The sequence below is a fragment of the Myxine glutinosa genome, chromosome 10, assembly GCF_964187855.1.
Source record: "Myxine glutinosa chromosome 10, kmMyxGlut1.1, whole genome shotgun sequence".
In the NCBI taxonomy this organism is placed as follows: Eukaryota; Metazoa; Chordata; class Myxini; order Myxiniformes; family Myxinidae; genus Myxine; species Myxine glutinosa.
The window spans coordinates 109,387,817-109,413,673 of NC_136270.1; the positions used below are offsets into that span (position 1 = coordinate 109,387,817).

The 25,857-nt window shown below is 42.2% G+C and overlaps 1 protein-coding gene across 1 annotated transcript in view; it reads right to left on the minus strand.

Annotated features, from left to right (window-relative positions):
- Positions 1 to 25,857, minus strand: part of SDK2 (sidekick cell adhesion molecule 2) — a 990,523-nt gene that overhangs the window by 26,874 nt on the left and 937,792 nt on the right. Inside the window, exon 44 of the mRNA XM_068126284.2 lies at positions 18,589 to 18,721. Within this exon, the coding sequence (XP_067982385.2) occupies positions 18,589 to 18,721 (133 nt within the window). The remainder of the gene's footprint in view (positions 1 to 18,588; positions 18,722 to 25,857) is intronic.

The window sequence follows — 25,857 nt, forward strand, 5'->3', positions numbered from 1 at the left end:
AAAGAGTCTAGAGTTTAAAAAAGGATGTTTGGGTAGAAGTATGGTGAGGGAAAGAGTCTAGAGTTTAAAAAAGGATGTTTGGGGAGAAGTATGGTGAGGGAAAGAGTCTAGAGTTTAAAAAAGGATGTTTGGGTAGAAGTATGGTGAGGGAAAGAGTCTAGAGTTTAAAAAAGGATGTTTGGGTAGAAGTATGGTGAGGGAAAGAGTCTAGAGTTTAAAAAAGGATGTTTGGGGAGAAGTATGGTGAGGGAAAGAGTTTAGAGTTTAAAAAAAGGATTTTTGGGGAGAAGTATGGTGAGGGAAAGAGTTTAGAGTTAAAAAAAAGGATGTTTGGGGAGAAGTATGGTGAGGGAAAGAGTTTAGAGTTTAAATTTATGTTTGGGGAGAAGTATGGTGAGAGAAAGAGTTTCGAGTTTAAATTGATGTTTGGGGAGAAGTATGGTGAGGGAAAGAGTCTAGAGTTTAAAAAAGGATGTTTGGGGAGAAGTATGGTGAGGGAAAGAGTCTAGAGTTAAAAAAAAAAAGGGTGTTTGGGGAGAAGAATGGTGAGGGAAAGAGTTTAGAGTTTAAAAAAGGATGTTTGGGGAGAAGTATGGTGAGGGAAAGAGTCTAGAGTTTAAAAAAGGATGTTTGGGGAGAAGTATGGTGAGGGAAAGAGTTTAGAGTTTAAAAAAGGATGTTTGGGGAGAAGAATGGTGAGGGAAAGAGTTTAGAGTTTAAAAAAGGATGTTTGGGGAGAAGAATGGTGAGGGAAAGAGTCTAGAGTTTAAAAAAGGATGTTTGGGGAGAAGTATGGAGGGAAAGAGTCTAGAGTTTAAAAAAAGGATGTTTGGGGAGAAGTATGGTGAGGGAAAGAGTTTAGAGTTTAAAAAAGGATGTTTGGGAAGAAGAATGGTGAGGGAAAGAGTTTAGAGTTTAAAAAAGGATGTTTGGGGAGAAGAATGGTGAGGGAAAGAGTTTAGAGTTTAAAAAAGGATGTTTGGTGAGAAGTATGGTGAGGGAAAGAGTTTAGAGTTTAAAAAAGGATGTTTGGGTAGAAGAATGGTGAGGGAAAGAGTTTAGAGTTTAAAAAAGGATGTTTGGGGAGAAGAATGGTGAGGGAAAGAGTTTAGAGTTTAAAAAAGGATGTTTGGGGAGAAGGATGGTGACGGAAAGAGTTTAGAGTTTAAAAAAGGATGTTTGGGGAGAAGAATGGTGAGGGAAAGAGTTTAGAGTTTAAAAAAGGATGTTTGGGTAGAAGTATGGTGAGGGAAAGAGTTTAGAGTTAAAAAAGGATGTTTGGGGAGAAGTATGGAGGGAAAGAGTCTAGAGTTTAAAAAAGGATGTTTGGGGAGAAGTATGGAGGGAAAGAGTCTAGAGTTTAAAAAAAGGATGTTTGGGTAGAAGTATGGTGAGGGAAAGAGTTTAGAGTTTAAAAAAGGATGTTTGGGGAGAAGAATGGTGAGGGAAAGAGTCTAGAGTTTAAAAAAGGATGTTTGGGGAGAAGTATGGAGGGAAAGAGTCGAGAGTTTAAAAAAAGGATGTTTGGGGAGAAGTATGGTGAGGGAAAGAGTCTAGAGTTTAAAAAAGGATGTTTGGGGAGAAGTATGGAGGGAAAGAGTCTAGAGTTTAAAAAAGGATGTTTGGGGAGAAGTATGGAGGGAAAGAGTCTGGAGTTTAAAAAAAGGATGTTTGGGGAGAAGTATGGTGAGGGAATGAGTTTAGAGTTTAAAAAAGGATGTTTGGGAAGAAGTATGGTGAGGGAAAGAGTCTAGAGTTTAAAAAATGGATGTTTTGGGAGACGTATGGAGGGAAAGAGTCTAGAGTTTAAAAAAAGGATGTTTGGGGAGAAGTATGGTGAGGGAAAGAGTTTAGAGTTTAAAAAAGGATGTTTGGGTAGAAGTATGGTGAGGGAAAGAGTTTAGAGTTTAAAAAAGAATGTTTGGGGAGAAGAATGGTGAGGGAAAGAGTCTCGAGTTTAAAAAAGGATGTTTGGGGAGAAGTATGGAGGGAAAGAGTCTGGAGTTTAAAAAAAGGATGTTTGGGGAGAAGTATGGTGAGGGAAAGAGTCTAGAGTTTAAAAAAGGATGTTTGGGGAGAAGTATGGAGGGAAAGAGTCTAGAGTTTAAAAAAAGGATGTTTGGGGAGAAGTATGGAGGGAAAGAGTCTAGAGTTTAAAAAAGGATGTTTGGGAAGAAGTATGGTGAGGGAAAGAGTTTAGAGTTTAAAAAAAGGATGTTTCGTGAGAAGTATGGTGAGGGAAAGAGTCTAGAGTTTAAAAAAGGATGTTTGGGGAGAAGTATGGTGAGGGAAAGAGTTTAGAGTTTAAAAAAAGGATGTTTTGGGAGACGTATGGTGAGGGAAAGAGTCTAGAGTTTAAAAAAGGTTTGGGGAGAAGTTTGGTGAGGGAAAGTCTAGAGTTTAAAAAAGGATGTTTGGGGAGAAGTATGGAGGGAAAGAGTCTAGAGTTTAAAAAAGGATGTTTGGGGAGAAGTATGGTGAGGGAAAGAGTCTAGAGTTTTAAAAAGGATGTTTGGGGAGAAGTATGGTGAGGGAAAGAGTTTAGAGTTTAAAAAAGGATGTTTGGGGAGAAGTGTGGCGAGGGAAAGAGTCAAGAGTTTAAAAATGGATGTTTGGGGAGAAGTATGGTGAGGGAAAGAGTCTGGAGTTTAAAAAAGGATGTTTGGGGAGAAGTATGGTGAGGGAAAGAGTCTAGAGTTTAAAAAAGGATGTTTGGGGAGAAGTATGGTGAGGGAAAGAGTCTAGAGTTTAAAAAAGGATGTTTGGGGAGAAGTATGGTGAGGGAAAGAGTTTAGAGTTTAAAAAAGGATGTTTGGGGAGAAGTGTGGCGAGGGAAAGAGTCAAGAGTTTAAAAATGGATGTTTGGGGAGAAGTATGGTGAGGGAAAGAGTTTAGAGTTTAAAAAAAGGATGTTTGGGGAGAAGAATGGTGAGGGAAAGAGTTTAGAGTTTAAAAATGGATGTTTGGAGAGAAGTATGGTGAGGGAAAGAGTTTAGAGTTTTAAAAAGGATGTTTGGAGAGAAGTATGGTGAGGGAAAGTGTTTAGAGTTTAAAAAAGGATGTTTGGGGAGAAGTGTGGCGAGGGAAAGAGTCGAGAGTTTAAAAAAGGATGTTTGGGGAGAAGTATGGTGAGGGAAAGAGTTTAGGGGTTAAAAAAGGATGTTTGGGGAGAAGTATGGTGAGGGAAAGAGTTTAGAGTTTAAAAATGGATGTTTGGAGAGAAGTATGGTGAGGGAAAGTGTTTAGAGTTTAAAAAAGGATGTTTGGGGAGAAGTGTGGCGAGGGAAAGAGTCGAGAGTTTAAAAAAGGATGTTTGGGGAGAAGTATGGTGAGGGAAAGAGTTTAGGGGTTAAAAAAGGATGTTTGGGGAGAAGTATGGTGAGGGAAAGAGTTTAGAGTTTAAAAAAGGATTTTTGGGGAGAAGTATGGTGAGGGAAAGAGTCTAGAGTTTAAAAAAGGATGTTTGGTGAGAAGTATGGTGAGGGAAAGAGTTTAGAGTTTTAAAAAAGGATGTTTGGGGAGAAGAATGGTGAGGGAAAGAGTTTAGAGTTTAAAAATGGATGTTTGGAGAGAAGTATGGTGAGGGAAAGAGTTTAGAGTTTTAAAAAGGATGTTTGGAGAGAAGTATGGTGAGGGAAAGTGTTTAGAGTTTAAAAAAGGATGTTTGGGGAGAAGTGTGGCGAGGGAAAGAGTCGAGAGTTAAAAAAGGATGTTTGGGGAGAAGTATGGTGAGGGAAAGAGTTTAGGGGTTAAAAAAGGATGTTTGGGGAGAAGTATGGTGAGGGAAAGAGTTTAGAGTTTAAAAAAGGATTTTTGGGGAGAAGTATGGTGAGGGAAAGAGTCTAGAGTTTAAAAAAGGATGTTTGACACTTTGAAATTGTTTTTTTCTCCCATATTACTCTATTGTTGTGTCTTTTTCTAACGCAGCTGGTGGTGCCTTCTCTCTTTTATTAGTTGTGAATTGAATATCTCAAAAACCTGTGTACGGATTCGGACGAAAGTTGGTGTGCAGGTTTGGTTTGTGACATGGACAAAATGATTCGATTTTGGTCAGGATATGGATTCGGCTACAATAATATTTAAGTGATTCTTCACAATTGAGAGATGTGGACAAAATGATGTATCGCAGAATATCTCAAAACGTTGTTGATGGATTTGGACGAAACGTGGTGGACAGGTTGGGTGTGTGACAAGAATGATTAAATTTGATTTTGGTGAAGATCTGAATATCGATTCGGACACGAGAATTGTTTAATTTATTGAAGTGATTGTTCACCATTGAGAGAGGGAGCATAAAAATGATATATAGCACGATATTTTAAAAAGTTGTGGACGAGTTATGACAAAACAAGGTGGATGAGTTGGGTAGGTGACGAGAACAGTTTGGTTCGACTTTGGTTCAGACATGGATCCATATCCGGCCTATCAGTGGGACACAAAACGTAAACAGTTCATCCAGGCGGAGGTATGCGCTGTTCCGGGTGGTGTTCCACTTCTTCATGAAACACTGATATATATATATATATATATATGTATGTATGTATGTATGTGTATGTATATATATATATATATATATATATCCAGCGCGCGCATGCTGATACAGCGCTTTATATATATATATATATATATATATATATATATATATATATATATATATACATATATATATATATATATATATATATATATATATATATATATATATATATATATATATATAGATATATATATATATACAGTATATATATATATATATATATATATATATATATATATATATATATATATATATATATATATATATATATATATATATATATATATATATATATATATATATATATACATATTATATACATATATATATATATATATATATATATATATATATATATATATATATACATATATATATATATATATATATATATATATATATATATATATATATGAGGGCGCGCTGGATCAGCCCATCGCTGCGTCCTTGGACGATTCCTCAGCAGCATCTCGACACACACCACGGTGTGTGCTACAGAATGAGGTGTTTTTACGGCGACCGGAGTGCAAATCCTGCCACCAACCTCCTTGAGAGAGGACCCAGTACACCCTGGTGCTCATTTCGCTGACCTCAGAAGGATAACAGGCTGAGTCAACCCCACATGTGGTATTAATTCAACAGCGGAACGGGATTCAAACTCAGGACCTTAGGATCCCAAGCCCGCCACCCTAACCATTTGGCCAACACCAGGTATACATGAAACACTGATAGGAATAGTAAACATGAGCAAATCAACCGTTTTGCCTTTGAAGATGTGATAAATGCAATTTCCAAGATAATATAATTGTTGTATTATTTTTCATTTTGTCAAACACTAGATGACACTGCAGCATCTGCTCGGACATGATTAAATTCACCCGATAGTAATTGCATACCGATTAACAGTAAGCAAAGCTATGCTCATAGTGTTTTGAAAGTTTAATAATGACCTCGGTGAGCAAACAATGTGCAAATGTACAATTTTAAACTCAGAAACATGGCAACAGAAACATAATTATAACTGATGCGGAAAAAGCAAACTTTTGAGTTGCTCTTTCTTATTCTCTTTGAGGAGTTTTCTCATTCACAAGAACGAAGCATGGATGCTCTTTCTTCCTCAAAACATGGTGATTTCAATTGTTGCCATGCCAATTGGCTGAGTGTTGGTACCTCTCTCACCGGCCATGGCACTTCAGAAATGGACTTCTGTGACTCCATGAGACTGACTCAATCTGTGAACTTTCCAACCTGGATTTCTCCCAATGGAAAATCCTCTCTTCTGGACTTGGTGATGGCCAATTTCCCACAAATGTGTCCCGCTGTAATTGGTTCATCTCATCGCATGCTTATGAGAATCACCATCTCTCTGGCTATTCTCAGAGAGCCGCCTCAGCATCGGCGAGTCTGGCAGTTCACTCAGGCAGATTAGCAGGGACTACAAGCAGCCATCTTTCTTCAGAACTGATCTCCCATATTTACTACCCCTGTTATTAACTCAGCCTGGAAATTCTTCCACGGAAACCTTCCCATGCACAGATTCATCCAATTTCGTCTTCAATTATCCCACTCTTCTTCCCATACTGAATCCTGTGGTGAGGTAGTTGCTTTGAAACAACTTACCTTCTCTTCCTGGAAGGCAAACCCAACCAAAGGCAAACTTGGATCATTCCACAAAGCACACAACAAGTGTGTTCAATCGCAGGAGAGCCAGAAAACAACTTGAACTTTCAAATTTGTCTCCCTCCTCTTAAACCTGGTGGCAGCTTGTTAAACGTGTCTCTGGTGTATTTTTTTTTTTTTTTGGATACAAGATCGAGGCTCGTGTAAGAGCTAACACTGATCACAAAAAGACAAAATGACACGTAAACATATGATAAAGGGAGCAGGAGACAAGATGGGGAAAGAGAGGGAAGCACACAAGTACAACATTTGAGAGCAGGGACATCGGGAGAGGGCTTGGGGGGAGGAGGCATGGGAAAGGGGGTGGGAAGGGGTTTGGGGGGGGGAGGTGGGAGAGGTAAAGAAAAAACCACATGGACACTGCTAGGACTTCCAGGAAACAAGTTGGTATTTGGGGTGAATTAATGGGGGTAGAAAAGATCAAGGTGTTGGATGGGGGAAGATAAGAGATGGTGGTGAACAGATGTTTTAAAGACCTGGAGGGAGGAGTGGGATTGAAGAGAGTGAGGGAGTTTGTTCCAGAGGCGGGAGAAAAGAGGAATGAAGGACTGAAGGTGAGCAGAGAGTCTTGATTTTGGCAGTTTAACCATAAGAGGGTTGCTGGCAGATCTTGTGAGACCTGTAGGAATATTTGGTGGACAGAGCCCAGAGAGAGCTGGGGGAGCAAGGAGTCGGTAGAAGACAGAAAGACCACCAACCTGCTTGCGGTGAGTGAGTGAAAGGCCCTCGGAGTTAGCTTCATCGCGGGAGATTTCAACAGCGTGAAGTCGAGCTAGGTGTGAGGCAGGAGCACCAGCCCAGAGAGGAGGACAGTATTCCATTGAGCTGCGGATGAAAGCCTTGTATGTGGTGAGGAGCTCAGGTGTGCCAAGGAAGGACTTCGCACGACGGAGGATGCCCAGTCGGCGACTGGCTTTGGAACCCAGCTTGGAAATGAGGTTTTCCCAGAAAAGATCATGGCAGATAGTGAGACCAAAAAGCTTGAGTGACAGCACTTATTGGAGAGGATTGTTCAGAAAGTAGATGGGAGGGTTGTCCAGTCCGTCTTTTCAGAGAGACATAGTGAGAGTGTGAGATTTGTCAGGATTGAAAGACATGTTCCACTTGTTTGACCAGTCTGTGATTTTGTCCAGGTCTGCAGAGAGTGAGGAGGCTGCAGACTGCCGATCTGAGGGATGAGGTACAGAGCGACAGAGAGTGGAGTCATCAGCAAAGAGATCGAGAGGATTTTCCCGACAGTTGGAGAGATCATTGATGAAGACCAGAAAAAGCACAGGGCCCAGAACACTGCCTTGGGGAACTCCAGCCTGAACAGGAAGAGGAGATGAGAGAAACCCATTCAGGGCCACACGTTGACTACGACTAGAGAGGAAGTCCTCAAGCCATGAGTGGAAATTTCCATGGATACCACAGGAGGAGAGTTTCGTGAGAATAGATTGAGCTCCAGTTGGTTTTCTCCACCTACGTTCCCCGTTTAGCGTCCATACCTTCCTCACTTAAAACGGCACCACAGCCAAATCTGCTCGTGAGAAGGCTGAATGTCTCAATTATGTGTTTGCCTCCAAATATTGTGCCCCAAACCCCTCACACTCTGTACCCTCCCCACCCAATCACACCCACCTGTTCCTAGGCCCAGGTGCATTTTGCACCTGAGAAGGTGGAGAAGGTTCTGGCGTCCCTCAACTCCGATTCTGCAACTGACCAGATGGCAGTGGAAGGGGGTGGATCGGTTTAAATGGGAATTAGATAGATAACTATGAATTAGATAGATAGCCGTATGGGGATATTGGCAGAACTTGGCCGTAGCTTGTTTATGGATGGGTGATGATACAGAGATTGGTGCAGTGCAGGTGTGATGGGCCGAATGGCCTCCTCCTGCAGCAAAGTTCCTTGTGTATCAACATGCAAAAGAGGCTTTTCAAGAGAGACAAGTAACTTACATAAACCAAGGAAAATATTGTTTCCAGGAAGCTGTTTTGGACGGTGGCAGACTTCGACGGATAAATAAACTAACTGTTTACATTCAGGTAAGAAAGTTGTTAATGAATCAAGGAGTGGTACCTGAATTCCATTGTGAGACAGTTTAGAAAGCAAGACTGGGTGCCTGACAGCATTGAAGGCATGGCACATGTCCAATGAGATCGCACAGACCACCTACTTGAGGTTAAGTACATCCATTACAAATATAGCAGAAGACGCAATTCTCGTGTGGAGGGCCTAATGTGGAAATCTAACAGATGCCCAATAGAGAAATCAAAGTGAAGCATGATGGTCTGCGAAAATAGAGAAAGATAAAACTAAGCCTTGCGGTCAGCAGTGATACAATACTTCATTACTTTACGAATGGTGGAAAGAATGTTGCCTAGATTTGGAAATCTTCTGATGTAGGGATAGTGTTGATAATTTTATACAATGGAGGTATGTGGTCATTTGAGAATGACTTTCTGAAGAGCAATGAAAGAGGAGCAGACAGGGCATAAGGGGATAATGGGTTGGTCTGATGCTTCCCCACCTTTTGAGAAGAGAAGCTCACTTGTTGTAGTGAATAATCAAGTAAGAGGTGTGGGGTGGGGAATTTTGTGGTGAGATTGGGGAAATATGGTCCTTTTCAGCAAGGTGGTGTCCAAACACTCGCTTTTTCATGAGAGGTGCCCATCATGACCCTGTCCTCTACTGAACGAACAGAAGAGGAGCATATACGGGTTGCTTCTGACAAACCAGACATGATCTGCTTAACATAAACTTTCCTCCTTCATGATGTCTCTGATTCCTTAGTATCTCTCCTGGGTTACTCCCTCCTCCGGTATGATAGACCTGAGCCTCGTCCTGGAGGTGGGGTTGCTATCTTTATCAAAAACTCTCATCCTCACTCACCCTGCACTGCCCTCTCTCCACCTCACCCCCAGGAATACCTCTGGCTACGTCTTCCCCTTCGCTCCCACCTTTTGTTCATATGTGTGTTGTACCGTCCACCAAACAGTGATGACTTCATCTACATCTCGCTGTCTGATAATATGGACCAACTTCTATCTACTCATCACAACTCTCTCTTCCTCATATGTGGTGATTTCAGTTGTCACCATGCCAGTTGGCTGGGTGTGGGTACCTCTCTCACCAGCAATGGCTCCTCAACAAAGGACTTCTGCGACTCACTGAGACTGACACAATCTGTCAATTTCCCGACCCGGATCTCAGTCAACGGAGCATCTTCTCTTCTGGACTTGGTTATGACTAACTTCCCTGAAAATGTCTGCTGCTCTTCTTCTGCTCCAATCGGCTCATCTGATCATGTGCTTGTTAAAGTGGACATCTCTCTGACCATTGTCAGAGAGCCTCCTCAGCGTCGACGAGTCTGGCATTTCACTCAGGCCAACTGGCACGGTCTTCAAGCAGCCATCAATCATCTGGACTGGTCTCCCATCTCGACCGCCTCGGACATCAACTCATCCTGGGAATTCTTCCAAGGTAAATTGCTCTCTCTCATGCACAGATTTATCCCATCTCGTCTTCAGTTGTCATACCCTTCCTCCCGTCCATGGTACACGGAATCTTGTGGTGAGGCTGTTGAGCAGAAACAACTTGCCTTCGTCTCCTGGAAAGCAAATCCAACGGAAGGAAATCTCATTTCCTCTCACAAAGCCCGAAACAAGTGTGTGTCCACCCTCAGGAGAGCCAGGAAACAATATCTCTCCGTTCTCAAGACCGAACTCTCTTATCTGTCTCCCTCCTCCAAATCCTGGTGGCGTCTGGTCAAATCTGTTTCTGGTGTTTGTTCCCCCTCCATCCCCTCCCTTACCTCAAACGGCTACACAGCTGACTCCGCACGTGAAAAAGCTGAATGCCTCAACTCGGTGTTTGCCTCTAAATCTTGTGTCCCAAACCCATCCCTCTCTGTACCCACCGTACCAGTCGTACCCAGCTGTTCCTGGACTCTGTGTCCTTTCCTCCTGACAAGGTGGAAAAGTTTCTGTCAACGCTCGACTCTGATTCTGCAACTGGACCTGACGGCATCAGCCCACGGGTCCTAAAATCCTGTTCTTCCGCTCTTTCATTCCTCTCTCTGTTCTCTTCACCCTCTCTTTTGCTCAAGGTCATCTGCCATCTGCTTGGAAATCAGCCAACATCACCGCTTTACACAAAAAGGTGCAAAAACAGATCCTTGCAACTACAGACCAATCAACTTTCTCCCAATTATCAGCAAAGTCATGGAATCCATCATTGCTCCGGATATGAAATCTTTCCTCTTCTCCAATGGCTTGATCTCTGATCATCAATTTGGTTTCAGACCAGGTCACTCTACTCTGGACATGCTGCTTCTGCTGTCTCAACAATGGATGGAGGTCCTCAATGCCAAACAGGAAATTAGAGCTGTCTCCCTTGACATATCATGTGCCTTCGATACGGTCTGGCACCCTGCTCTGCTCACCAAACTCTCCTCCTTTGGTATCCATGGAAATCTCCACGCATGGCTGGCGGACTTCCTCTCTAGTCACAGTCAACGTGTGGCCCTGAATGGGTTTCACTCATCTCCTCTTCCTGTTCAGGCTGGAGTTCCCCAAGGCAGTGTTTTGGGCCCTGTGCTTTTTCTTGTCTTCATCAATGATCTCTCTGACTCTCTTGAAAATCCTCTCTATCTCTTTGCTGATGACTCCACTCTCTGCCGCTGCATTCCTCATCCCTCAGATCGGCAGTCTGCAGCCTCCTCACTCTCTGCAGACGTGGACAAAATCACAGACTGGGCAAACAAGTGGAACATGTCTTTCAATCCTGACAAATCTCACACTCTTACGATGTCTCTCCGAAAAGACCGACTGGATAACCCTCCCATCCACTTTCTGAAAAACCCTGTCCAAGAAGTTCTGTCACTCAAGCTTTTGGGTCTCACTATCTGCCATGCTCGTTCCTGGGAAAACCACATTTCCAAGCTGGCCTCCAAAGCCAGTCGCCGACTGGGCATCCTCCGTCGTGCGAAGTCCTTCCTTGGCACACCTGAGCTCCTCACCACAGACAAGGCTTTCATCCACAGCTCAATGGAGTACTGCTCTCCTCTCTGCGCTGGTGTTCCTGCCTCACACCTAGCTCGTCTTCACGCTGTTGAAACCAAAGCTTTCAGAATCATTGGAATCTCCGGTGATGAAGCTATCTCCGAGGGCATTTCACTTACTCACCGCAGGCAGCTTGGTCGTCTTTCCGTCTTCTACCGACTCCTCTCCGGCCTTGCTCCCCCAGCTCTCTCTGGGCTCTGTCCCCCAAATATTCCTACAGGTCGCACAAGATCTGCCTGCAACCCTCTTATGGTTAAACTGCCAAAATCAAGACTCTCTGCTCACCTTCACTCCTTCATTCCTCTTTTCTCCCGCCTTTGGAACAAACTCCCTCACTCTCTTCAATCCCACTCCACCCTCCAGGTCTTTAAAACAGCTATTCACCACCATCTCTTATCTTCCCCCATCCAAAACCTTGATCTTTTCTACCCCCACTAATTTCACCCCAAATCCACTTTTTTGAAATACCAACTTCTTTCCTGGAAGTCCTTGGTGTCCCTGTGTTTTATACTTCTCCCACCCCCCTCCCCCTTCCCACGCCTCCACCCCCAAGCCCTTTCCCTCCCACACATCTCCCGATGTCCCTGCTCTCAAATGTTGTGTTTGTGTGCTTCCCCTTCTCTCCCCATCTTGTCTACCGCTCCCTCTTTTTAGCCGCGTCGCAGACGCTGCTAATAGAGTGCCCTCTGCTGTTGTTGTTGTTCTTCTTGTTCTTCTTCTTCTTGTTCTTGTTCTTGCAGAGAAGACAAAACCTCAAAGCTCCACCCATTCTGGGAACCATAGCTCCACCCATTGTGGGAGAGGCTTTATATAAACAAATATCCACCATTTTATTAACTCGCATAGCTTTGAGGCCTGTTTTGTAGGCCCGTGGTGTCTTCCTCTCTCACACAGTTTTATTTCAAATCAAATTCGATATATCGTTTCATTTTTCACAGTCGCTAACATAGTTTTAGACTCGGTTGAAAAAAAACGGGAAGAAAATCCGATGAAAGTTGCCCTTTATAGAACGAAATGAATTCTCAAAGGCCTGTAACTTCAAGTCCATTGAGATTTATTTTTTTTAAATCGCGGCATGCTCAGTCATACACCGCCCGAAATAACAGACGGGAAAATGCCGAGATATATATATTTTGTTTAAATCGCGGCATGCTCAGTCATACACCGCCCGAAATAACAGACGGGAAAATGCCGAGATATATATATTTTGTTTAAATCGCGGCATGCTCAGTCATACACCGCCCGAAATAACAGACGGGAAAATGCCGAGATATATTAAAAATTCGTCCATTTGATGACAATCGTCACGATGAAATATTTAATTTATACGTCGTCACAATAATGTGGAGAGAGGAGCATAGCTTCGTTCACGTGTCGCTACACACGAGAAATTGCCGAGATATATTTTTTTTACAATCACGGCATGGTCAGTCATACACCGCCTGAAATAACAGACGGGAAAATGCCGAGATATATTAAAAATTCGTCGCCACACACAGGAAATTGCCGAGATATATTTTCACTTTGCACAAAAATAACATCAAGTAATCGAATCAATAGGAATGTCCTGTGCCTATAACATCGACGTTATAGGCACAGCTGCATCTAGGCATTGTGTAACATCGACGCGGCTTTTGTTTTAATTTAAACTTTTTGTGCTTGTTATATACTTTATTTGTCTGTTTGATTTTTTTTTTGTGATACATGTTGGCTCTTTCACGAGCCTCGATTCTGTATACAAAACAAAAAAATACCAGTGAGGATTTCACCAGTTTCCATGAGTGTTTGAAAGATGGAGAAACGGAGGAATTATTGGATCTCAGGAAAGCACGATTGTGGTCTCTGGCTTACCTGAAAGTAACAGTTCTCTGAGGATGAAACCCGAGAAATTAGCAGAATAGGAGGTAAGAGGGGTAAAAGAAGGAGGACTGGGAGCAATATAACAGTATGCGAACAATTTTTGAAAACCCGGACTAGTTTCTGGATTGTAAACAAGTTCAGCAATACAATCATAGAGGTCACATCCGGGGTGGACAGCCGAGCTTTTCAAAGCTTGAAGGGAAGCGACGTTAAATGTGTGTAATCAGACAAAGATTGAGGCTCATTTTGTCAGATCGGCAGCGGATAATGACGGGGAATGAGGAAGAAGGCATAGGAGAGTTAAGAGGGAGTGGAGGAGCAGGAATAAAAATGGGAAAAAATCAAAAAAACAATGTAACTTGTAAAACTAGATCTCTGTTTGGATCAATTACCAACACCACGTGAGAAGATATTACCACTGCCGACTTCTTCACAGGACACCATTGCAATTGTTTCACTCAAATTGCCTGCAACTGTGTTATCAAATGGGGATTCAAGATAGCATATTTTGGTTCAAATTAAAATTTCCAGGAAATGATCTCCAAACAATGCCAAATTACCATCATCGAATCAGAAATTGTCTCCGTTGCCAAAGTAGAGCAGCAACTTGACGAATGCAAATCGTTTTACTTGGTCGAGGAGATCTCTGCATGAGAAAGGTTTCACTGCAAATCATCTTGGCATTGTGGATTTTAAATTTGAGGACTTCCTGGTAAGTCCTCCATTTTTCCCTTTTGCCCACAATGACGAAATGAAGTCACATCTGTAAGATTGACATCTATTCATGTCCAAAAAAAATCAAACAAAAGATAGGATAATTCTCAGGAACAACATCAGACCGAGACATCTTATGATTAATAATAATAATAATAATACATTTATTTTATGTAGCGCTTTTCAAGAAGCCCAAAGGCGCTTTGACAGAGTACAAAAAACAAGTGCAAAAAGACAAAAATCAATAGGTAAATAATCAAAGCAAAAGGAAGGAGAAGGAGAAGAGATAGTCAGGGGTTAAATGCTGTGGGTTAAATGTTGAATGCAGTGTTGAACAGGTGGGTCTTGAGTGATGTTTTGAATGTGGTGAGTGAGGAGGAGTCTCTGATGGTGTGAGGTAGTGAGTTCCAGAGGGTGGGAGCAGCGATGGAGAAGGCCCTGTCCCCCCAGGATCTGAATTTGGTCCGCATGGGGGGGGGGGGGGGTCAGGAGGTTGGTACCAGCAGAGCGGAGGTTGCGGGTGGGAGTGTGTCTGGAGAGGAGGTCAGCCAGGTAGGATGGGGCCAGGTTATGGAGGGCTTTGTAGGTCAAGAGGAGGATTTTGTACTGGATTCTCTGGGGGATGGGGAGCCAGTGAAGCTTGTAAAGGACGGGGGGTGATGTGGTCACGGGTCCGGGAATGGGTGAGTAGACGGGCAGCGGAGTTCTGAATGTATTGGAGTTTATTGGTGATTATTGAGGGTGAACCATAGAGGAGGCTGTTGCAGTAGTCCAGACGGGAGGTGATGAAGGCGTGGATGAGGGTTTCTGCAGCCGTGGAGGAGAGGGATGGACGGAGACGGGCGATGTTTTTCAGGTGAAAGAAGGCTGTCTTTGTGATCTGTTTAGTGTATTTGTCGAAGGAGAGGGTTTGGTCAAAGATGATGCCAAGATTCCGGATGTGAGGGGAGGTGGATACTGGGAAACCGTTGATGTTGAGGGCAAAGTTATGGGTGGATTTGGTGAGCGTTTTTGGGCCAATGATGATTATTTCAGATTTATCATAGTTAAGTTTGAGGAAGTTGATTTGAAGCCAGGTTGAAGAAGTTGAATTAATTATGATTAATTCACTAGAAGGGCACTCGATAGAGCGATACCTCCGCCAGGCTGAACAGTTTATGTTTTGTATCCCACTGAAAGGTCGGATCTGGATTCGGACCTGAACCAAAATCGAATCGGCTTGTTCTCGTCACCAAACCAACTCTTCCACCAAGTTTAGTCCTAACTCGTCCAAAACTTTTAAAATACCATGTCATATATCACTTTTTGCCCAATCTCTCAATGGTGAAGAATCACTTAAATGAAAAATAATTCTCGTATCCGAATCCATATTCAGATCTTCACCAAAATCGAATCGATTCGGTCTTGTCACACACACACAAGCTCTTCAGCAAGATTCCTCCTGTCCACCAGGTTTCGTCGTCTTGCTATATATCGTTTTTAGCCCTATCACTCAATGGTGAAGAATCACTTCAAAAATTATATTAGCTGAATCCGGATCCAGATCTTCACCAAAATTGAATCAATTCTTCCTCGTCACATACACAACATCTCCACCAAGTTTAGTCCAAATCCGTCAACAACTTTTTGAGATATCTCGTTCAAAGACAGACAAAGAGACAAAGATAGATAGGGGTGAAAACATAACCTCCATCCACTTCAGTGGTGGAGGTACACCAAGTTTGGTACACATCCACTTCAGTGGTGGAGGTACACCAAGTTTGGTACACATCCACTTCAGTGGTGGAGGTAATAAAAATATTATCAAGCTTTTGAAGGTTTGGTACACCAAGTAGACAGGATTTGTAAAGCAAAAGAATGGCATGCGGTATTTCTATAATTGCTTAACCCGAAGGAAATGTACCGTATATTGGAATATTAGGCATTTTACCCGGCGCTTCCCTGATGGTTTTAATCAAAAGACAACATGTTGTACTTCACAACATTGTGCTCCATTCACCCTATTATTTGCCTGCTCTGACGTCATCTTCCATCTGCTTGGAAGTCAGCTAACATCACCTTCATCAGCCAATCTATATAATAATAGCATAAGGACTCGACTTTGTTATCCCTTTTACGCCGCACCCAGTGCCCCGATGCCCACGACACTAATGGATTTACGATCTACGAACCGCGCTCTTTGTTTATCACCTACAGCCATACTCGAAAAATCTGAATTAGCCGACGATGGGGCCCAAAAGCATCCGATTAACTGCCGATACGACGCCATCTTATTGGCGTCTGCTGGGTGAAGGCGAAGCAAGCCGTCCGCTGATTGGACAGTCGAAGGCGACAGCAAGCCGTCCACCGAGTGGACAATCCTGAGCATGCATTTGTGCCGGTGTCGTCGATCGCGGTGTACGCTAACCTCATCAGGTGGGTTTACCATAATTTCTTCCAACCGCGCTCTTTTTTTATCATGTACAGCCATACTCGAAAAATCTGAATCTGAATTAGTCGACTTTGGGGCCCAAAAGCATCCGATTAACTGCCGATACGACGCCATCGTATTGGCGTCTGCTGGGTGAAGGCGAAGCAAGCCTTCCGCTGATTGGACAGGCGAAGGCGAAAGCAAGCCATCCACTGAGTGGACAATCCAGAGCATGTATTTGTGCCGGTGTCGTCAATCGCGGTGTACGCTGACCATGCCATCCATAATGGTACACTCTATCCATACACCACATCCTCCCTTCCGTGGATGTTCCACGGGTTTCGGCTAGTTTACTATTATTATTAATAGCCATAATAATTCCCACCTTCTTGCATGGTTGGCCAGAGGGAAGTTTGGCTCAAGTCTTTCATGAACCGGCTGACCAAGCCTGATTCGATTGAGGTTCGAGAAGGAATTTGTAATTTAGCTAGGGTGCCGGAGATAGCTCACCTCTTTGCAAAGGACACCATGGTATCTTTAACATCCACCAACTAATGCCAGCAGACGAGACACCCAGTTTAAGGATGGCACACACCTTGCCTGTGAAAGCCCAAGTTGGCAGTTTATAGCTGGGACAAGATTCGAACCCTGGTTAGACAGCTTAGAGCTAAGTGTGCGTACTTCTAGGGCATCCTGACACCTATCTTCATCAACCACCCTTTATGCTTACATATGGCGCGAGCAAAAATCACATCCTCTTTGCTGCAAAGATCATTGCGAGCCTTGGCTTAAAATGAGTGAAATGAAACATTTTGAAAATTTCCAATTATTCTCACTCAGATTTCAACATCACCGTAATGCACAATGTTAAGTTGTTTAAACTTTCTTTATAAAAGAAGATGATTTTGTAATACCTGCTTCAACCTGGTGTCATAATATGACACACATTTACAGAGAGAGAATTGGGGTCTCCTCCCCCATCTTGAACTCTGTCCCCCAGATATGCTACTCCTACGGAAACCATATTTGGGATATCCTGAGACAACATGCAAAATATGGTTGGACTTGGTGCAGTGGTTTTTAAGTTTTTGAAGCATATATAAACAATAAGCAAACACACAATACAAATTAACTTTTATAGTACAGATAATGTACCATTTTTAACCCTGTCTGCTTGTTTGACTATGAACAAGATATCTCAAAAAGTTGTGGACGGATTCTGACGACATTTGGCAGAGAGGTAGTATATGTGACAAGGATGAAATGATTAGATTTTTGTGAAGATCCAGATCAGGATCAGATAATTTTAAAGTGATTCCTCACCATTTAGTGATACGGCTAAAACCGATATACAGCACGATATGTCAAAAAGTTATGGACAGAATTGGACGAAACTTACTGGACTGGTTGTGTGTCTGACAAGGACGAATCGATTCGACTTTGGTAAAGATCTGACTGAATATGCATTCGGATACGAGAATTATTTAATTAAGTGATTCTTCACCATTGAGACATAGGGCGAAAAAAGCAATATATAACATGATATTTAAAAACGTTATTGACGGATTCGGACGAAATTTGGTGGACCGGTTGGGTGTGTGACAAGGACGAATAGATTCGATTTCGGTGAAGATCTGAATACGGATTCGGATACGATAATTATTTAATTAAGTGATTCTTCACCATTGAGACATAGGGCGAAAAGCGATATATAACATGATATTAAAAAAAGTTATTGACGAGTTAAGACAAAACTTAGGGGACGAGTTGGTTAGGTGAGAAGAACAAGCCGATTCGATTTTGATTCGGGTCCGAATCCAGATCCGGCCTATCAGTGGGATACAAAACAAAGACTGTTCAGCCTGGCGCAGGTATGCACTATATTTGCCATTGCCATTCTAGTTTGATTTGTAAGACAGCCAGACTACATTCACCTGTTGATACAAATACGTTACTGTAAATGGAACTGTGATTTGTTGTCTTCCTTTTTGTCATTGTAGATTACAGAAAGTATCATAGTTCTTGCTTCGAACCCTGAAGCACTCCTCTTATAGTTGCAGTGTTCCAACTTGGTATTCTACCCATAAGCAATATCTTCTGCTTAATGCTTAAAAAGCAGTTTTCTACAGTCTGCAACCTTATCACGAATTTCACAAGATCCAACTTTTGCTGTTTAGATTTTATGCGCAGAAGAACTCAGAATAAATAAGAACAAAAATAACAAGTAAATAAACAGTCAAGCACATTCATTGCACTGTCATTACGATACAGTTTACCTTATGAGAAATAGTCTCATCAACTAAACACAGATTTGATCGAACAAAACCATCAGGAGTAGATACCGGAGACTCTGGGATTTCTGATAGCTTCTCGTTGAGGCTGCCGTTTGAATCGGGCTTCTTGATGGAATCGTACTCAGCTGGTAGATCCTCGTCTGTGTAACGTAGGCTTCCTGGGCTTGGTCGAGGTGGAGACCTGGGGTAATGAAACGACAGGAGTTCACAATGAACCGCAGAATCTAGCAGAAGGTGACATGAAAGTTCAGGTTTGCTATCAGGAATGGCTCTTTGTACATGGAGAAAGTATGCATTTGCAGATTTGAAATTCTTGCATTTTAATGAATGCCAAAGAAATGTATTGTACCGATGTTGATTAATGATTGGTATTATATTTATATCAACATTAACCCTGAATGATGTCATTGAGGGTCAGGTGAGTTATCCCGATGTACCTCTGGCACTGGAAATGTCAAAACAGTTTGTCGGACACTCACCTTCCCAAACTTCCCATGCCCCCCAAAAAGTAATGTTTCCACCTGCACAATAAGCTCCTCAATTAGCCTTAGACATATCGTTAAATAAAACATAAAATGGCGTAACTTCCTTGGTAAAACCACTGCTGACATTGTCAAAGCAATATCTCTTGGACTCCAAAGCCTAAAAGCATGTTCAATCACTGGATATTGATTTCATCCTAAATAATTAATGGTATCGAGTACAAACCTGGTAAAGGATAACATTACTAATTAGTACATGCCCTTACAACACAGTACTTTACATATCACGGATTATTTTTTAAGTGGGGTTGAGTTCAAGACATTCTAAGGAAGGTACTTGGTATCATTCCTCATAACACATTACGAACCAGGTGAACAAAGTCGATATCAGTGTTACCTTGCGATACCAGTGGGAAATCCACATTTAAAGACATCTAACTTAAAAGAGTGAATGGATTATCAGGGGGAACAAACATCCAAGTATCACAGGGGAACAATGTTGAGGCGGTGTATAAACCCTTTTTATTTCTCTCTGGGCCGTACTAACAATAAACATGTGACATTAAATGTGTTGGGCACAAAAAGGTTTTGTAACGTGAAACAATTCATGCATGGCAGAGAGGTCGGTCGGTCATGGAAAGGAATGGCAAGCATGCAGGTAAGTACGGATGGCTCTTCCTCATAACTTAACCTATCAATTGATTCGATACATTTGTATCATTAACTTTTCAAATTTTTTTATTCAAGATACAAGATCATGGAAGAGTGTGATGATGGAGGGTACAAATACAACAAGAAAGAGCAATCAGAGATTGCAGACCCTCGCCAGGATGTGTTTTCAGTGGTTTTTAAGGCTTTTGTGTTAAAACAAATATGGCGGTCGAACCACGTGACCGATGACATCATCATAAATTTTCTCTCCACCAATTTATGCCTACATGATGCTCAATAAATTTCATCTTGATTGGATGAAGTGTTGTACTTGTCGAATTATGACGTCATAATGGAAGCACCTATGACATCATCATTAACATATTTTATTCCCCATGGAGAGTTCTTTACAATGAGCCATGTCTCAATTTTTTCTATTCAGCACTTTCGGAGATATAGAGGTGAAAAGTTTTTCGGTTTTTCCAAGATGGCGGCCGAACCACGTGACCGATGACGTCATCATTATTTTTTTTCTCCACCAGTTTATGCCGACATGGCGCTCAATAAATTGCATCTCGATTGGATGAAGTTTTGTACTTGTCGAATTATCGAATTATGACGTCATAATGGAGGCCTTGGGCCCAGAGAGTTAAAAATTGGGCACAGTCTATTCCAGGGCAAGACAAATATGTGTGTAAAGTTTGGTGATTCGATGTGCAACGATTTAGACGTAGTACTGTACACAAACAGACAGACAGACAGACAGACAGACAAACAGACAGACAAACAAACCAACCAATCAATATACTTGCCGGAATCTTTTCCGGCAAGTAACAAACTCAAATGCAATACCCTCTCCTCTGGCGAGGGTAACAATCTGAAAGTGGGTTAATGGGGCATTCGTTGGGCAGAACGAGGAAGGGAATGAATGAACAGGAAACTATGTGAAAGATGAGGGGATCAGAAGAAACACAGTCATATGCAAGTACGAGGGATTGGTTGGGTCGGGTTAATGGGGCTAGGCAGATTTCAAGTAGGGATTGGAGATGACATGAGACGGTTGTGACCAATTGCTTGAAACCCTGGAAAGAAGTGTGATGAAACTATCCGAGGAGGGCATCACTTGAGAAATATATACAGTAATATAGTGTGTCCATAAAGTGGTGTCCATATACAGGGTGTCCATAAAAATCAAGACTCTCTGCTCACCTTCACTCTTTCATTCCTCTTTTCTCTCACCTCTGGAACAAACTCCCCCACTCTCTTCAATCCCACTCCTCCCTCCAGGTCTTTAAAACAGCTGTTCACCACCATCTCTTGTCTTCCCCCATCCAAAACCTTGATCTTTTCTACCCATGTTAATTCACCCCAGATCGACTTTTTTGAAATTCCGACATCTTTCCTGGAAGTCCCAGCAGTGTCCATGTGTTTTTTCCCTCTCCCACCCCCACCCCTCTTCCCACGCCTCCTCCCTCCAAGCCCTCTCCCTCCCACAGATCTCTCGATGTCCCTGCTCTCAAATTTTGTACTTGTGTGCTTCCCTCTCTTTCCCCATCTTGTCTCCCGCTCCCTTTACCTTATGTTGTACGTGTCAGTTTGTCTTTTTGTGATCAATGTTAGCTCTTACACGAGCCTCGATCTTGTATACAAAAAAAGAAAGAAAAAAAGTGGTGTCTATACACAGGGTGTCCGTAAAGTGGTGTCTATACATAGGGTGTCCGTAAAGTCATTGTCTAACTGCAATAACTTTTGATGTACACATGACTAGAAATGGTACATGAAAGCATAATTCATAGTTTTTACTGAATGCAGATCAAACTTTTCGGCTTGAACACAACCACAATCTATCAAAATACATCGTTCGATCCAATTTTCCAACTTGATTACGAACATTCTCCAGTTTCTGCTGAGTAATTACATGAATTGCATTCGTGTTCATAGCCCAGAGCTCATCCAAAGAATGTGGCTTTGATGAGTAAACAACAGTTTGACATAATCCCGTAAAATGCAGTCCATTGGGGCACGACAGATGAACAAGGTGACCGAGTAGTTGGACCACATCCACCGATTCACATGGCTGGGAAGACATCATTCAAGAACCGTCGCGCATTCGAAGCATAGCGGAAGGGAGTCTCGTCTTGCAGGTACAAGATCAGATATGAAAGATTGAATCATCGTAATTCGAGAAGAAATAAATTCTACAACATTTCTTTGGTTTGCAGTGGAACAAAACAAAAGAAGCTGAAAAAAATTACTAAATCTTAGCTTATTCCACACAGAAATCCTAAAATGGCCCGGACAATTATATTATTGGCACCTATTAAAAGTTGTTAAAATAATTGGATTTCAAGTTGGCGATTCTCCTTTACTTGGGAATTGAACTCACCTGTGGTGAGTTGCAGGTGCCTGCAATATAAAAATCACTCATTCAACCAGTTTGAACAGAGAAAAGGAGCCATTCTGCTATTTAGTGTCACTGTGTGCACCGGAATGAGCATGGAGAAAAGAAAGAAAACCAGAGAATTGTATGAGGTCAGACACAAGAATGTAGACAAACCTGGAAAATCTCAAGGCTACAAGTCCATCTCCTTGATGACCTTGATGTTTCTGTGTCCACCGTACACAATGTTATCAGGAAGTTTAAGGCCCATAGCACTGTAGCCAACTTCCCTGGACGTGGCCGCAAGAGAAAATTTGATCAAAGATTGCAGTGAAGGATTGTTCGAATGGTGGAGAAAACGCCTCGATCAACTGACAAACAGATTAAAACTGACCTTCAGACACAAGGTACGACAGTTTCAACTCACACCATCCGTCGCCAACTCAATGAAAGGGGGTTCTATGGTAGGAGACCCAGGAGGACCCCACTGCTGACAGAAAGACATAAGAAAGCCCGACTGGAGTGTGCCAAAACACACCTGAACAAGCCAAAATCCTTCTAGGAAAACGTCCAGTGGACAGATGAGACCAAATTAGAGCTTTTTGGTAAAGCACATCATCTCTATGTTTACAGAAAACAAAATGAAGTCTTCAAAGAAAAGAACACCTTCCCTACAGTCAAACATGGAGGAGGTTCAGTGATGTTTTGGGGTTGCTGTGCTGCCTCTGGCACTGAGTGTCTTGAATGTGTGCATGGCATCATGAAATCAGGAGATTAATACCAAGGCATTTTGGAGCACAATGTTGAACCCAGTGTCAGAAAGCTGGGTCTCCGTCAAAGGTTATGGGTCTTGCAGCAGGACAATGACCCCAAACACACTTCAAAAAGCACCCAGGAATGGTTCAAGACAAAACACTGGAGTGTTCTGAAGTGGCCAGCAATGAGTCCAGATCTAAATCCCATTGAACACCTGTGGGGAGATCTGAAAACATCAGTTCGGAGAAGGAACTCTTCAAACCTGGGAGAATGGAGCAGTTTGCACAATAAGATTGGGCCAAACTGCCAGTGGAGAAGTGTAGGAAGCTCATTCATGGCTATAGGAAGTGCTTGATTGTAGTTATTTTGTCCAAAGGTGTGCTGCCAAATATTAAGTCTCGTGTGTCAATAATTTTGTCAATGCCATTTCTTTTTATTTTCTGATTTAAAACGATATATTAAGTTCTGAATCAAAAACAAAGTTTATGAATTATTAACAGTGAAATAAAGAATTGTGGAAACCAAATACTTTTGTCAATTTCAACTTCTCTTTCAACAAAATTGTGAGTTATTTGAAAAACGTGCAAGGGTGAAAATATTTTTGGCCATGACTGTACATATATACATGTTGTCATGTTCACGAGCTGGTTAACACAGCCCGTGAACGGATAGACCGAAACAGGCTTTATCTCCGAGGCCCTGTTCCAAATGATGGCAATGTTATGCTCACGCGCACAGGCTGAGGAGAATTATGAGGGACCTTATCTCTTTTAAAACCAAACGGGTTTATTCCCGAACAAATAACAACCAGGGAAGATTGACCCGTTGGGAAATCCGACGACGGATTGGGGGAGGGGAAAACGGGGAAACACAAACGAAAAAATCAACCAGTGACTATTTACATGAAGTAAAATAAATCCTATAAAAATTAAGGTGCCTCACGCCAGTCACAGCAAGAGGGTCAAAACCAGGTGAATTAGCTGTGGTGGTAGTGGGGGAGGGGGAATATGGGCACAGAGCAGGCGATGAGGAGATGAGAGATCTTACTAATAGTTTGTATTCGACATTGATTAGATTTTTTGGGGTACCTCATCGTAACACTCAACCCAAACAAAGCCAATGGAAATCTGACCCAACAAAATTGGGCAGTGTATAATCAGCAGAAGCCTACAGGCCTGATTTCTTAGACCCACAGGAAAACCAAGATGGCAGGCATATTTTTTCATCTGGGTGCCAAAGCCATAGTGGGTGAAGTCAAACGACAAATGTGGGTGGGTTCCAACAGCTTTCTGACCAAAGGTGCACATTTCAAAAATGTACCCTCAACAAGAACCACAACAACAACAACAATAACAACAATCCACAAGTAGCTCTTGTAGACCTGTGATACATAACAGGTACAAAGTACCTACTCAAAAAGAAAAATTAAAAAATAAATATATAATTAAAAGGAAAGAAAAAATGCGGAAAAAATACACTATTAGGAACCAAAAATAATGCTCCTGGCAATTTGTTGGTATGAATGTCCAGCCGTTGAAAAAGACATAAAATGAGTGTTGCCAAATCGTTGGCATTAAGAGGATAACTGCAGCGAGCATTATTTCAAAGCCAAATGTACTGGCTCCTTTCCTCTTTTATTCATGCAACAGTCTTCCTCTTTCTCCGAGAGCTTCCAAAGCAGCTGCTCGGATGCAAATCAAATCTTTAACTGGCAATGAGCAATAAAAAGGGCTTTTGTCAAGTTGTGGCCTTGTAAGTTTGAAGAATTTCTTTACTGTTTCTGACCTCTGTGTCGCCAAAATTTCAGCAATGTTTTCATTCCGGCGCTGAATATTTCATTTATATTTAGAATAGCAATGCAATGATGCAGTGGAAAGAAGTCCAGATAAAGTTTGTTTCAATATTTAACTTGCTATTGATGTATTTTTTTTGCAGAAAAGACACCATTGCAGTGTTAGTCGTCTGACACAATTTTGATGAGTCAGTGGTCCATATAATCTTGGGTAAAGATTCCTTGGCTTGGATAAGCAAGCAAATGATCTTGAAGTTTTTAATTTTTTAGGTTTCTGGTGAATTGATAATTGATCAGAAATATAGTGTTCGGTGTATTTTCAAATGTAAAGGGTCATATGCCTGTATGGCACACAACTTTACATACCACTGATTGATTATGCACAGGGAGTTGAGGGGAGCGGCAGAGGGGATGTGAGTGTATGAGTGGCAGAGAAAACGTGAAAGAAAGTTGAAAGGATCCAGGAGTAAAAGATGGTAAGGGGAATGTATGGAGCATACAAGAGGGGAAAGATAGAGAGAACATAGACAACCGCCATATTTGCATTTGTAATGAATGAAATTTGTCGTCTGTATGTATGTTCGCGCTTTTTGCAAAGCCCACTGGGCCAACAACCAACATATTTGGCACACAGACCAAGTCTGACCCGGGGATTGTCTAAAGGGTATTTTCATCCACCATCTCGGCATTTAAAGGCCACTTTTCCCTATTTTTCATTTATATACAATCTGATTGGCTAACAGATATTACAGGACACAAAACATGGCGAAGGCTAGCATATCTAATTGGCCGAGCTGTGTCTTCCACCCATTGGCTGGACAGCTGCCAGACTCCACCCACAACTGTAACCTAACTAAATAATACATTCGCCATTTTCGTGTTGCAGTAAGCTGAAGCCATTTGCTACTGTAAGTCCTGCACAGTATTCACCATCGCCATGCTTTCCCGATGATTTCCCTTAATTGTAAAGCAAGCATGAGCCCATATTTTCCCATATGCTATATGTTGGGTTTCACGGCTCTTGAGAAGGTCCTACCCGATAGAGGCCTCAGCCATGCGAGGTTCATGCTTATACACTGCGTGGGTTTTTTTTTCTGGGAGCGACCCTTTTCCCTTGACAAATTTCTCCCCCACCTCTCCTTTAAACCTCCATGTCTGTTACGCGAAAGCTCCACAACCTCAATTTTGGCGACCTCGTGCGATCACTGGTGGTGCGAACAATCGGAGATTTTTAGTCAAGAAGATATTTGGTGACA